Below are 15518 nucleotides of genomic sequence, written 5' to 3' on the forward strand. Positions count from 1 at the left end.
CCGATTATATTTGTATCATTTCTAATATGAAGAAGCAATGAACTGGCTTGTGTATCTCGCTGGTCTGCCTCTTAGGAGGATCTTTCAGGAAGCGTGATGGCCAGGGCAGGGCTTGACTGGAGCTATGGGTGTGGCAGTCAGAGGTAGTGGGGGTTCTCTAGTGCAAGATTCTTGCGGGTTAAGATTGAGTCCTTCAGTCAGACTGGGAGTGCTGCCTTCTACTGGGCAGGCTATTAAGGCTGGTAAACCAGATTGCAAGTATTTCTATCTGGCCTGGACAAGTGAGAGGCCTCAGACTGCAAGCCAGTCACAAGGGCTAGTGTAGCATACCCTTCTGTGTCCAAAGAGAGCTCTGTAATCTGAATATTATGTGTTGTTGACTAGGCTAGAACCCAGCTTTGCAGTATGAGGTTCCTTATTCAGGCCTCAGATCCATCCCCTAGTAGGTGGTCCTATCATGGTTCCAAAACAGGTTTACTGAAGAACTGAGGTTTTATTGCAAGAATGAAAATGAAGAAGAGTACTGAATAAAGGAGAGAGGCTGTCCAAAGGGCAGGGAGCAGCATGACAGAAGCCTGTACAAACATTGGCACAGGGAGAGCAGATATGCCTGTCACACTCCCTGATTTGAAGACAGGTAGCATTTTTTTTCTTATTGAACTCTTCAGACTCCCAAAAACAAGGAGTTAAAAGTTGTCTGGGCACTAGGCCCAGATGCACAACATTCCAAACATTGAAGGAAGTAGCAAGGGAATTTAAAAAGGAAAAAAAAGGCTTTTGACAGAGATCGCTGATAGCCTGTTAATGCAGAGGAGGAAACCAAAGGATTTGCAAGGTTACTAATGTTGCTCTAAAGTGTAAGGAAGGATCAAGGGAGGACCCGGCAGGCGTTCAGGATTTGAGCTTGGCTTTTGCCATAAGAAATTTCATGGGGAAGAATAAGGAAAAGATGTATCATGGTATCACCCCAAATGCGAACAATGCAAGGAGAAGATACAGCACGAGTAATTTTCTTTAGTGCTTCCAAAATCTTTCTTCCACCATTATAAAAAAAGAGTATAATTTCTCAGAACTCTTCAAAGTGTAGTCCTTGAGCCAACATTTACCTGGATATTCACAGTGCCCCCCAAGCAGAGTTCCACTATTCTAGGTCCATTCAGTCTAGCACTTCTGTTTTACGTGATGTAAGTATGTAGAGTAGTCTCACTCAGACAACCAATGTTTGCCAAGACTAGGTACTTTGCCAATCCCTTTGGGCTGCCGACTTCCTTATATGAGGTACATAAAGGAGAAGCCTCCGCCTGCAATAATATGGGAAGCTCCGTACTTGGGTGGCTTTGCATGCAAAAGATCCAAGGTTCAGTTTTTGGCACATCTCCCTTTAAAGGCTCTCAAGTTGCACATACTGGACTGGCCCATTGTCCTGAGTGAGCTTAGGGAGCTTCATACGTCCCAAATCAATTATCTGGAAAGACTCAGAGTATGAGTACTGTGAGGCTTGAATGTTTTGAAGCAGAGGCTGACAACCATTTGGGAATCCCCTTGTTAGATTTCCTGCACTGAGCAGGGTGTTGAACTATAAGGCCCCTGCCAGTGGTGTGACTAAAATGCCACATTTCTTCTTCCATAGAATTACTATTTCCTTATGATATTGCTGCATTCCCAACATCATATTTGCTTTCTAGGGCTGCTCCAGCATGTGGGAATGAGTGAGCCAGTTAACACATTATTATGTTTGCAGGTCAGATCTGAGGCCCCCACCCTGTGTAAGAGTCAGATGCGAGTTGCAGTTTCTCTTTTCCCATGTGTGTAGTCCCCCCCCCCCCCAGTCTACAGTGGGAAAGTTGAAGCTCCTTCCTGTGCATCATGTTCTCAGTGAGAATTGGGCACCATGTGCACAAAAACTGAAGAAAATCCACAACTCGTGTCTGATTTTTGCACAGGGGGTGATGCCAGACCAAACCTATATTTCTTTATTTGATTGTTTATTACTTGATTTATTGACCAGTCCAGCACAGGCTAGAATGGCCTGTCCCCTGTACACATCACCTGGCTGGCCTCAGAGGGGGGGCATCTCCTGCCCTAGATGTTTAGGGCATCCTAAGGAGGGAACCCAGATCTTCCCCAGCCCAGCCTCAACCGAATGCCCAGTTGAAGAGCTCCATTTTGCAGGCCCTGCAGAACTGTTACAGCTCCGTCAGGGCCCTCAGCTCTTTTGGGAGCTCATTCCACCAGGGCGGGGCCTAGTAATAAATTGGCCTTTGATAGTAATCACTAGCGGAGTTCATGCACAGTGTGTAGATGGAACCCTGTCTTGAGTATTACAGTCCCAAGGTTCAGAGATTACTTCCCTGAGGGGCCTGGGTTGTGCTTTCTTCCAGATGCCTCACCTCTGGCCAGTGTGGTCAGCTTCTATTTCTGAGGCACTGAAGCTCTCTGCTTCTATGAGGCTGCCTCCTGGTTGTCCTTTAGCAACAAGCTGTGTGCCCTCATTGCAGTCGCACATAGTTTTAGCACCAGCATCAGGTTTGTTAGGTGCCTGGGCAACAAGGGCTTGGATTTTTTTCCAGCTCTGCAGGCAGTGATCAAGAGTAATGAGATGCGGCACATGCTTGGATTGGTTGAATGTATTGCTGTGTAACCATGGGCTCCAGATTGACACAGGTTTAAAAGGGCAAGCAGGCAACCTGTGGCTTATTACATAAAAAGAACTGTGCTGAAGGAATAATTGCACTGAAGTGTAAACGGCCGGTGGGAACCGCACTGAAATACCAAGCGCTGTTGTGATTATCTGGTTATAGGAAGCAAACTGCAGAGATTAAAATGTTACATAAGGGAGCAAGCAGCATGAGTCAGGGGTTTGGGGAAGAATGAGTCACAGCCAGAGGGAACTGAGCCAGGCATGTAAAGCTTAGAACAGGGGGGCTGGGGGAGATATCCTAAGCACACTTATTTTGGAGCAAGTTTCAGTGAAATCCCATTTCAAGCAAATGTGCTTATAGAGTGGAGGTTCCAGCGAGGATAATGACCAACCAGCAAAACTTAAAAGAAACAGCTGGCTTCAGACAAAGGTCTTGCGATAGATCAGAGCAGCTCACCCAGAATTTCGGCTCAGGACAGAGAGCGTACTGCCAAAATCAGCAACAGAAGGGACAAAGCAGTATAAATCACTTCACAACACAGCACTGGGTCCGTTCTTGGCAAATGTGGGGAAATCAATGGCGTGTAACCATTAGCGAACGTATCGGAATGAGCACTATGAAATTCAAGCTGATCTGCATTCTGTAGTGACACAAAGGCTTGGAGTAGGGAGTTGCCTTCCTCCTGTAAAAGTTCTCACACTATTTTTGCGTTCTCCTCTAAATATGAAAGGGCAGCAAGGCAAAGTGGGAAGCATTTTCACAATCAGCTTTTCTGAAATGTTTTTAAAGTGTGGGTTGTGCATGTTTGTGTGTTTACAAGGCAATTCTAAGCAGTTAAACCTTCAATGGACCTCCAAGGGTGTAACTCTGCTTGGGCTTGCATTGTTAGTTTTTATAGCAATCCTCAAGACTATTCACTAAGGAATGTCATGGAGGAGTGATGAAATCTCTTCTTAGTGACTGGGTGAACTTCTCTAATGTTATAGAGAAGGCAGGACCAACCAAAGAGTCTATGGCTGCCATTGGCTGAGCTGCTTAGATCTTAGGTCTAGCCAGACAGAAGGTTGGTTGATGCAAGCATTGAGCTGCAGGTCGTCAACTGGCTAAGGAGTCAAGTAACAGAATCCTAATCAATGGATGAGACCACTGTGAGCAGCCGGTGTACTAAAATGCTGACAAGCGTTGCAGCAAGAGTAAAAACAGCTCTCCCACTCCCCTCTTGGAAAGCCAGGTTAGAATCCTGCAATGCATTGCACACACAACTGCACTCTACAGGTACATGCAGTATTTAATTTACAGCCCTCTTGCACACACACATATGCTTGATGAATATATACACATGTACATATTGCCTTAATAAGAATGTTCCATTCCACCTGACATTGTTTTCTGCATACTTTTCTCATAGTGAGTCAACTTTAAAGAATTGGTTACAGTCATCTGCTCAAAGGCCGATAGGAAGGAAGCTTGTTGGAAATATTTAGATATGTAAAGTGTGTGCATGGCGATAGGGCAGAGGACAGTCATAAAGAATAAAGTAAAATAGTTGATGGTTCTATTTGTGCTTTGAGTCTTGTGATCAACTTTGTTTTCATTTGGTATGAGAAAGAATCCATCCTTTCCTCCTTTTTTTCCCCCAAGGCTCCACCCGGAATCTGCCACTGTTCCCCAGTTACTGAAAACATATGGAAAGTTCAACTGGGATTTGCAAACTAGTTTTAGGGAATTTGTTTATTTGCTTGGAGGCTCTCAGGTGGTGCCAGATGCCAAAAGAAAAACTTGTAATTGCCCTGAATTGGATTATAGCAGGAATAAAACTGGAGAACTGCATACAAACACCATACAAAAGATTTAACACAGTACAAACTTCTTGTTGTTAACAGAACAAGTTTGTATTGTGTGAAATCCTTTCATGGGAACAGGAAGAAATTACAGGGCCATTTTCTAAAGATTAAATCATAGATGACTAAAATATTGAATCCATTAAAAATTCAAGTCACTGCAATCTGAGGGGATGTTTTCTTGTTGATCCAGTCCCATGGCTTTCTGAAGAAGAATTAACACCGTTGGGAAAGGAACACACATGCCATGTAATTGTTCTTCATTCTGTATTTGTACAGATTGCTTTGGTTCCTGGTTTCTCATTGACATCTAGTTGTCTTTCAAAAAGGTTGTTTTGTATAGAATTTAAGATTGGACTTAGTTTTAGCCTGACTCTTATAGAGGATATAGGTGTGTAGTAAAAGACCAAATAAATACATACGTCTGCCTTGCAAATAATCCCAGACAAGCTACTAGCCCACAAGAAGTAGTATAAATAGCCCTGTTCATGACTTCTGGCACATTTGGTGATATAAGGCAAAAGAACTGAATCTCTTTATTTTGCGAAAGGTTGCTTGCTAGATGGCCTGGAGGAGATTTCTGACTCACCAATGGCCATCAATGGTATATCCATGTACAAGTATGGAAATAAATAATATTTCTGCAGGATTGCCATGACATAAATTTAGAATGAGGAGACAATTAGAGAATTCATTTGACTGGGCAGGAATATCTGGAAGCCCTAATTTTGTATACTGGATGCAGTATTCAAGTGGTTCTTTTGCTCTCTGAGCTCCAGATGTGTGGAATGTTCCAGCTAGCATTTGTCTTTTGATGATATACAAATCTTCCAGACGCCAGTCATTTGAACTGGCTTGCCATGGCAGGTGAGCTTGTGATGCAAATAGTAGATGACATATTACATGCAAAATCCTTTTAAGATTTGTTCTTTGTTTCACATGAAAGTTATAAATGTTGTAAAATAACAATAAGAGTAAAACTAATAAAAACTGGCAGAAGAGGGTCAATTTCTTCCAGAAACCAGTAGATGCTGGTGGTGGGTGGGATGTGCCATTAAGTGGCAGCCAATTTATGGTGACCCCATAGTATTTTCAAGGCAAGAGATGTTCGGAGATGGTTCACCATTGTCTGCCTTCACATCTCAATCCTGGTATTCCTTGATGGTCTCCCAGATACTGATTTGGGCCAACCCTGCACAGCTTCTGAGATCTGATGAGACTGGGTTAGCCTGGGCCATTCATGAGTAGAAGCTAATGCAGTGTTTTACCTGGATTCAAGCCCTGATCCTAAATATTCTCAAGCAAGCCACACTTGATTTTTATTTCCATGTAAAAAACAGAAGTAGTGGCTCACTGCGGCACACAGGTGCCACATGAGCACAATTAGATTGCAAAGCAAAATGCCAAAATGAAGAGAAACAGAAATAAGAATTGTATTTTCAGCATAAAGCCATAGCTTTATTATCCTGAAGCTGGCCACATATCCCAGTTGATGTTTTCCAGATGTTGTAAGCCACCTTGATGTCCTAAGCAGCCAGCAGGGATGTGGAAACCCTGCTTTACACACCAAAAGGAGAATATCCTGGTCACTTTAACATTGGTCAGTCTATGCACACATATGGGAGTGTACACATGGATCATTTTCAAACTCTTTTTGGCTTCTGCAGGGGAACACTGAACTCCCATGGGTCACACCTATACTGGTGCACCATGGGGTCCAATTGCAGAAAGCCACAACTAGCCTATTTTGATTAACATATGAATCAAAACTAAACTTTGTGATTCTGTTACATACCTTTAATGTGAATGCAAGGCAAAGAGTGGAAAGATGGGGGCTCTCTTTCCAAAGTCGGTAACTCTGCTTTTTTTGTTGTTTGCTTGTTTTTAAAAAGATATTGATGAGTGTACAGCAGGCACTCATAACTGCCGATCAGATCAGTTGTGCCTGAACTTAAGAGGGTCGTTTGTCTGCCAGTGTTCTCCCGGGTATCAGAAGCGAGGGGACCAGTGCATCGGTGAGTATGATATGGAAAACAAGATATACCAAGGCTGACAAGATTATTTTGCAAACCTTTTGACATCAGATTCTTTTATGTTTCTTTATTTGCTTACATTTCAGTTCTTTCTGCCCTAAGGATTCAGAGCAAGTTACATGCGTTTCCCTAACTACATCTTTAGAAAGATCAAACAAATTCATGCCTCGTGTCAAAATCTGTATAAGTCTCCTTTTTTTTGGCCCTGGTAATGACTGGGAAGGGAATGGCAAACCACCCTGTATTGAGTCTGCCAAGAAAATGCTAGAGGGCATCACCCCAAGGGTCAGACATCACTCGGTGCTTGCACAGGGGATACCTTTACCTTTAGTGCTTTAAACTGGGATCATTAGGTGGAAGTCCTGGATTCATGCTCCCCAAGTGGAAGTAGCATAAACTAGATGTATTCAGAAGGTGTGAGAAGTGTCCTGACTCTCATCTGCTGTTGTGGTGCATCATGAAGCCTAGTTACTGTATGGAATCCAGGAACATTTTTGGTATTAAGATGAAGGAGGTTTCCATGGTGTTATACAAAAATGCCTTGTACCACAGAAACATAAAGACTGAGCAGCCCTGCTCTCTGTGTTCAGTTTGTCATAGGCACTTCAGAGCCTCAAGTTTTAGTTTCATCTCAATGACTGTTTACACACTGGAGGTTTCATGCCGGGCTGTAGGCTGGAGTTCTAGTCATGGCAGGTTGCTCCACCTCTTCCTGCACCCACACGGGGGAGCATTTGGCCCAGTGTGCCTCATCCACCCCCGATTTGTGCTGCTGCACGGGAGCTGGGGCAGTGAAGTTCCCAGTGCATAAACGGTCAATCTGACCTTTTTCTTAGATCTGTAGGTGGTCAGCCATAGGCATACTTTTACAGCTCCCCTTTCCTCCAATTTATTCAGCTATCGCCTGGAATAGAGAGGATGGCAAGTAAGACAAGCTAGTAATAGGACAGAGAGCACTGCAGTGGCCGAAATGAGAAGGGAGGGGCCGTGGCTCAGTAGCAGCAGGCTCCAGTTTCAATCAGCACTATCTCCAATTATGTGGAACAGTCAATGAAAGACGTGTGCCTGAGACCCTGTTGCTGATCAGACCATACAATCCTGTCCTTGATAGACCAGTATAAGGCAGCTCCTTATGACATGTACCAAGAGACTCTACGCTTATTGAGATGCTTTATGGCCTACACTGATTTGAAGTCAGCCTTTAGGCTGTGTCTGTCATTTCCTCCATTGGACTTGCACCTTTGGTTGGGTGAAGGAGCAATTTAAATGTATTCATTGTCACATTTTATCATGCTGTTCTTCAGAAAAGCTCCTTCAATTCATCCTTGAAACAACTCTGGAAAGTAGGCTTGACTAGGCTTCAAGATCTCCTTGTGAGTTTTATGACAAGCAGGACTTTGAGCCTAAGTCTCCTCAGGCCTACTTCAGTAGTCTAACCGCTGTACCCCACTGACTTTCAGGGGGACAAACATTCCCTCCTTCAGCATCTGTTCCCTCATCTTCCACGTACCCATGTGGAGGAGCTAATTTAAAAGGACATGCTGATTACTGACTTCCTACATTGTATATAGTCTGACCCTTCTGATTTTGTGACATCACTATTATTATTATTATTATTATTATTATTATTATTATTATTTGATTTTTTTACCCGCAACTCCCGAGAGGCTTGAGGCAGGTTACAAAAGTCCAGTTAAAAATGGACAATCACAACACAATAACAACATAACAGCACAACATGGCAGAACCCCCCTCCCATCCTACGTCAAGAGGGAGGAGGTAGGAGAGACAAGAACAGATGACATGGGTCCATTCCGCACAACGACCAATGTTGCCAAATGTTTGCAGTATGCAGAAATGCTATAATTAATAGTGGAATTTTGTCATTCCGCACACCTGCAATTTTAGGGAAATATTGAAGTCCCAGTAGCAGTCTATTTATTCCCCGCAGGTTTCTGGTCTTGCCGGAATCACAACAAAGGAGGCAATTTTTTTCTGTGTTTCTGCCCACCCCTGGGTGTCAATCAAACAGAATTGCCAATGAACTGTTGTGTTTGTGCTCCCGAAAAGCCCCTTTCCCTTTAAAAACTGTTTTTTAAAAACCCGAAAACACCAGTAGCAATGAACAGTTGTTCATTAATTGTCTCAGAGAGATCTTTTTCGCTGGCATTGGAGCTTGCGCTTAATCGTTTACACACTCTTCAAGTAAAAAAAAAAAAAATTTTCCGCAATGAGTGCAATTTCTGACCGAAATTATGGGCAATGTCAAACAGGGGGCTGTATTGTGCTCGGAAAGTTTAAAGACAATTGCAGAAGGGAGCTTTGTTTTACTATTAAGTACTTCTGAATTGCTTGTGAAGGGACCTCAGCCGAAGAAGCCTCACGCTCGCTTATTCGTTGCTTTCGGCGGTTTATGGGGGGGGGGAATAGCGATCCCGTCTCCGGAAGCTCGGGGGCGGGAGCTAGGGAGGGACATTTGTTCTACCACTATTTTGAGAATGCACATGACTTTTGCTGATGTGTTGCAGATTGTGCTCAGAAGTCAAGCGCTTCTTTTGGGGGAAATCCACTTTTTTGGATTCCCCCCTAATCGCTATAAAATTCCAAATGTTGCTGGAGTTTGGCGGGAGTTTTGAGGTTTGTTGACGACATCATGTGGAATGCTAAAATAATAGCGTTTACAAACTGTAAGCCTTCAGCTACAGTTAAGTTGTGCAGAATGGACCATAGTTAGGGAGGCATCGATTACAGGCATGGGGACTCTAACATCTTCAGTCTCCTCCCTTTATGATTAATGGTTTTCTTTATTAACTTCAGAGTGACTACAAAGAGATGTTGGGGGGGGGAGTAATCATTTATTTTGGCCCCTTCTAACAGAAATTTATTAACTTAATTTATTTAATGACTAATTGCAAAGCCTATTTTAAAAACAGGCCGTAGAAGGGTGGAAGGGTCCCTACAGAGCAGGGCAGCTGAACTCGCTGAATGGGCCACTGTATTCTGCAGGAGCCCTGCCACCCTTCACCCTTGCATCCTTGCGCCCTTGCTACTGAAGAGAAGGGAGGGTCAGGTAGCGAGCTGGGCTGGAGGGTGCTTCTGAGCTCTCCCAGCTGCCAGGAGGCTTGGGGGTGTGACACAGCCACAGCGCAGCCAGACAGACTTCCCAACTCCCCCAAGCCCTCCCCACGGCCAGGAGGATGGAGAGTGCAGGACAGCCATGGCAGAATGCGGTTGGATAGCCATCCACTGCTCCCAGGCTTATCTCCTGGTTGCTCTTCCTCCTCACGGCAAGTACTGGCACACAGGAGCAGGAGGAGGAGCAGGGGGTGAGGAAGAACCTCTGATTGGCCCTCAGTCGGGGATTGCTGTCACCCTTTTGGGGTATGTCCCCCAATAAGGGTCAATCAGAGCTGCATGTTGTGCAGTTTTTGTGTGGTATGATAATTTGTTTTTCTTTTGTCCTTTTTGTGGTAACCCAGACATAGATGAATGCCTAATCCCTCCATTTTGCCATCAGCGGTGTGTGAACATTCCTGGCTCCTATTACTGCCAGTGTAACAGTGGTTTTCAATTAACAGCTGACAACCATACTTGTGCAGGTAAGCATTTTTTTTATAAGTCCAAAGAAATGGACAGAAAGGCATATCTAGAGACGTTTCCACTGCCTTCTAAGTAGCTTTTCACAACAAAAGGTTCTATAAGCAACAGAACATTTGACTGGACATTTATGTATTTATAGGGTTTTTTAAAAACCTGTGCATAATCCAGAAACTGCTGTTTCTTTCCAGGCAACCCCTGCTCATACAAATGCCAAATTAAAAAAAATAGCTCGATGTGCAAATTCAAAACAATTAATAAAAACACTCTGGCGCCACTTTCCACTCACCCAGTGTTTATCACCCTCGGAAACCCCTGTCTCTCTCAGGCTCAGGGTTAGTCAGGACATCACATGCTACCCTTTAAATATACAGGGAACCCTGACCGTGTCACCCCTCAGGTCCTCTCTCTCACTCCCAGAGATATCCACAGACAGGGGAGCCCATCCCTCAATAATAATAAGCCCTCATTCACACAGAACTATTGGGTTTCCAATCACTCACTTTTATTCATATCTGATGATAAAATATGCAGATCCCCAGATATAAAATTGTGTTTGTATGTGTGCTTCTTTCCCTTAGACACTCAGACAATCAAAACAAGAAAACTATTTTTTAGAATAGGAACAAAACACTGAGGAAAGTAAAGTATAAGTAATAGTATTTCACTTCCATTGAATTTTTGAAGTGTCCCATCCCTACAACAGGAATCTTTTAGTTACACATTTACTATTTTCAGCCTGCTCTAAGCAGTTTTTCTGCACAGTTCTACCCAGTCAGAAATCCTCCTTTTTTGCCCTCAGATCTTAAGCTGCCAACTTCTGCTGCTAGCTCCTGCTGTTTTTCCAACCCCAACTCTCAACATCCTCTCCAATCTCATTGGCCACTCTTGGTGGAACTTATCCTGTCTGTCACAAGCACATTTTAAATACTCACCATTACTATCTAAAAATGTAAAACCTGCCAATGAAAACCATCTGAATTGCTTCCACACTGGTAGTGTCATCCTAAGCAGATCTATATCCTTCTAAGCCCATTTGAATTAAATAGGTTTAAAAGGATATGCCTCTGTTTCGGAAGGTGCTGGATGCATTTGCACTGTTCAGTCATTCTTTTCCTTCCATTAGTCAGAAGCAGATTTAAAACAGCAATTCCATGCGGTACTTAATACGAGACCATATTCCCCATAAAACATTTGCAAAGATGTGCCATCAAATATGTTTATGAAATAAACAAGTCCCATTCAGCAAAAGTCCTACTTCTCCCGGTAAATGTCCCTTCAAATTATTTTCCTTCCCTCTTTGCAGGTGCCTGCTTAATTAATTACTGCCTATTAAGTAGCAGTGGCTGAGGCCTCCCTGAATAATCCTTAATCAGTTCTTGTTCTGTCTGCAACCAAAATGATTAGTTATTATTATTTCCTATGTTTATAACTGTTTGAGTATGAAGTTACAATCATCATGAAAAATAAAACAATAAGCAGCTAGTTGGCTGCAAAGAGAAAAGGCAAAGGATTGATGAAGGATCATTCAGGAATTCTGCTGCTAGTGAACAAGAAGGCAAGCTGACAAATAGAAGTTGCCAGGAAAAGGGATGCCAAAAAATGTAGAGGGACAGTAGAACATCATCCACCTAGGTTCAGGTGAGCAGTGGTGTTGGTGTGAACAACTTCATTAGATAACCTGCAATGTTAGCTTGTGGGGAAAACGGTTCCACAAACGCCCAGCTGTGCCCAAGAAGAGAAAGAACTCTGGGATAAAGCTGGAGGATAGTTGCTCTTCACAGAAGGCCGAACAAGAGGCAGCCAGCACAATCCCAAAGACCACACGTGCTTTGCCAGGTGTCTGAGCTAGTGTTGGCTGGCATAGGTTAGTTAGCATACCTAGAAGAGCTGCCCTGCAGGCACGGGCCTGTTTCTGTCCACAAAGCATTCTGTGTGTCAAGCAAACCAATCTCCTTGCCATCTCTTCCTAGGTTTCTTGTCAGGTTTCATATCAATTTCAAATAGTTTCTCTACTTGAATTATTCGTCTTTTTCTCCTTCTCCTGTTCCCATCTTCATACCTGTTGCCTTATTAACCCATAAACAACCCCCCACAGAAATTCTGCATCAGGCTACCACAGTCTTCTCCTTTAGTTCCCTCCCCAGACCACACCACTTTAGTATAAGAAGTACAGAGTGCAGAAATCTTTGGTTGATGTTAAGTGACTCGGTTGTTAACTTAATAATTGTACTGTGGTTTTACCTATGTTTTGATGCTGGTCAATGACCATAAATAAATGAATAAATCAATGACTAAGAAGCATAGGACTATGTGGGAGGAGTCCTCACCAGTGTTAACCCAAATTCCCAAGGGTTAACAAGGCATGGGAAGGAACCACAGTGGCACAGGAAGGAGTACCAATATACTGGTTCCAACACCACTGATATATTGTGAATATTGGAGATCAATTTTGGTCACACAGTAGTATGGCCAAGAAATGGAATGCCAGATGGATGACACTTCAGGTTGGAACCAATCCCATTGGCTCCCATTAAGTTCCATAAAATTAAGCGGACTGTTACTGTCCATTGATGCCAAAACCCCCTGAAATAGTTTGCAGAGATGACTGATTCATATGGGAGTGGGCAGTCATTAAAGTCTACTGCTCCCAAGCCATTGGGCCCAGAAGCTAACTGGGGCCAGTGTGAATGGAGTTATACAGTCTCTGAGACCCACACTAATCAGTGTTCTGGCTGCCACATTCTGTACCAATTGTAGTTGCCAGACATTCTTTAAGCCCAGGAAAGGCCACATCTGGTCAAGGACACTTCCAGTCACCACTTTCTTATTCAACTGGAGGCTCCTTTTAGTTTCTCTGAATGATACAGAAGAATCAGATCAGTGACTTGACCAGCTGCAGGTTATCTATGACCACATTTCTGTAAATGTCCCTACCAGCTGCTAGACACTGTGCTAATAATGATTATTAATTATACTAACAAACCTTTCATTTTCATTGAAATGAAATGTCAGGCATGCTATTCAGATGTTGGAGGGCATAGAATCATAGAATAATAGAGTTGGAAGGGACCTCATGGGTCATCTAGTCCAACCCCCTGCACTGTGTAAGACACTCACATCCCTGCCACCCCCTTAAGCCTTCACAGAATCAGCCTCTCCGTCAGATGGCTATCCAGCCTCGGTTTAAAAATTTCCAAAGATGGAGAACCCACCACTTCCGAGGAAGTGCCTGTTCCACTGAGAAACCTCTCTGTCAAGAACTTCTTCCTGATGTTTAGACGGAATTTCTTTTGAATTAATTTCATCCCATTGGTTCTGGTCTGTCCCTCTGGGGCAAGAGAGAACAATTCAGCTCCATCCTCCATATGGCAACCTTTTAAATACTTGAAGATGGTTATCAAATACCCTCTCAGTCGTTTCCTCTCTAGGCTAAACAGACCAAGCTCCCCCAACCTTTCTTCATACGTCTTGTTCTCCAAATCCCTCACCATCTTTGTTGCCTTCCTCTGGACACGTTCCAGTTTGTCAACATCCCTCTTCAATTGAGGCGCCCAAAACTGAACACAGTACTCCAAGTGAGGCCGAACCAGAGCAGAGTATAGCGGAACCATCGCCTCCCTTGATCTGGACACGATACTCCGTTTGATACAGCCCAAAATCCCATTTGCCTTCTTAGCTACCGAGTCACACTGCTGACTCATGTTCAATGTATGGTCTACTAAGACTCCTAGATTCTTTTCACACATGCTACTGCCCATCTTATATTGGTGTATTTGGTTTTTCCTACCTAAATTCAGAACTTTACATTTGTCCCTATTGAACATGTAATTCAGGAGAGAAATTCAGGGTTAAATCTGTATCTGTCCAAAGTATCTCTGTAGAAGATAGAAAATAAAAGTTAAACATGCAAAAACGGGGTTCACTGTGGGTTCATATGCCTAACTTTACTTTTGAAATTCCTTCTTGCTTTCCTATTGCTGGGCCATTATGTATGCTCTTAAGATGGCTATAAAATGGGAGGGGGAAGAAATTGCATTTAGGAAAAATAAATATGACTGTTTCGCAGTGTGCACTGGAAACTCTTAAGCACTGCAAACTGATCTACTAGACTCTGAGACGTGTCATAAACGTAGTGGATTTTTAAATGAATAGACCTCCAGGGCTTTTGATAAATCTTAGTGGCATGCTGAGAAGCGTTATCAGTATGTGTTCCTTGCAGCAATTAGGCTGGTCTGTAAAAAATAAAAACCACAGCAGGGGATGGGGGGTGCTGGAATGTGGCATTTAATGGCCACATGAAACATTTCTGGAAAAGTTTGTTCTGTATTAAAAGAGACTTTTTTCCCTGACATAACTTTTTTTTCTGCTGGGAATTCTTTTTCTAGAATAAATGGACAATCCTCATGGGCATAAAGTGTAGATGGGGGTGGGGGGAGATGTGTGTTCTTGAAAGTCATTCTTTAGTCAATTATGCCCGTATATTGCCTTGTTGCTCTTTTCCATGGCTCAGCCAAAGGGACATTTCTGACATTCTTGAACAGAAAATAATACAGTGAAAGATGGCCAAAAGATACCTGATATGTTCCTGTATTAAGAACATTTTGGGGGGTGGGGGTGTCAGTTTCAATCAAGGAGAAAGCACATGGGAGAGACACATGTACCTTTCCTCTCATTCATATCAGGTTCCCTGTGGCTCTTTTTTTTCTTTTAGAGTAAATTATACATAGGATTTTCAGACACAAATAGTATCACATTTTGTTTCACTTTGAGTGTCAGAGCTAAAATCAGGATCCCTTGGTGTTGTGTACCATTGTTCCATTTGAATAGAGTCCAATAGCACCTTTAAGACCAACAAAGATTTATTTAAGGCATGAGCTTTCAAGTGTACTCTTCCTCAGACTAAATGAAAAACCATCATAACTGTGGACCAAGACAGCTACCCACTTGAATTGTTCAATTTGGTAAGCCATGGCAAGCCACAGGATGTAGTTTCCTTGAGTCTGTGAAGAGTTCCTTGGTTCTGGTGTCTCCTCACCCTACCAAGGCCACCTGTAGACTCTCCCGTAAACACGCACACCTGAAAGGACTGCAAAAGATTCCAGGTAGGGATGAGAGTTTGTTTAGGCAAGAGCAATTTCCATTGGCTTGTGACAGCTAACTCTGAACTCTTGCTCAGGGGATTCCTGCAGCTCAGTACTGACACCAAGTGTATGCACAGCTTGCCTGACTATGCTGATTTTATGTTGTGAGCTTTCCTGCCCATCTCAAATAAAATGGCAGTAAAGATCCTGCAACAGTAGTCAGTTTTCCTTTGACTGCTAGACCAGCCTTGTGCATGTCCACAAAAGGTGTAACTTTACTGACCAGCAACATACACTTGTGTTAGAAGAAGAGTTGGTTCT

The 15518-nt window shown here is 43.2% G+C and overlaps 1 protein-coding gene and 1 long non-coding RNA gene across 6 annotated transcripts in view; one reads left to right on the top strand and one right to left on the bottom strand.

Moving 5' to 3' along the window:
* EFEMP1 (EGF-like fibulin extracellular matrix protein 1) overlaps positions 1 to 15518 on the top strand; it is a 75635-nt gene that overhangs the window by 47422 nt on the left and 12695 nt on the right. For both annotated transcript variants that reach the window (XM_077333505.1, XM_077333515.1), the window contains exons 6-7: positions 6376 to 6498; positions 9996 to 10115. In XM_077333505.1, coding sequence (XP_077189620.1) covers positions 6376 to 6498; positions 9996 to 10115 — 243 coding nt within the window. The remainder of the gene's footprint in view (positions 1 to 6375; positions 6499 to 9995; positions 10116 to 15518) is intronic.
* Positions 1 to 15518, bottom strand: part of LOC143835654 (uncharacterized) — a 76995-nt gene that overhangs the window by 18124 nt on the left and 43353 nt on the right. The window lies entirely within an intron of this gene.

Source organism: Paroedura picta, chromosome 1 (assembly GCF_049243985.1).
Source record: "Paroedura picta isolate Pp20150507F chromosome 1, Ppicta_v3.0, whole genome shotgun sequence".
NCBI classification, from domain to species: domain Eukaryota; kingdom Metazoa; phylum Chordata; class Lepidosauria; order Squamata; family Gekkonidae; genus Paroedura; species Paroedura picta.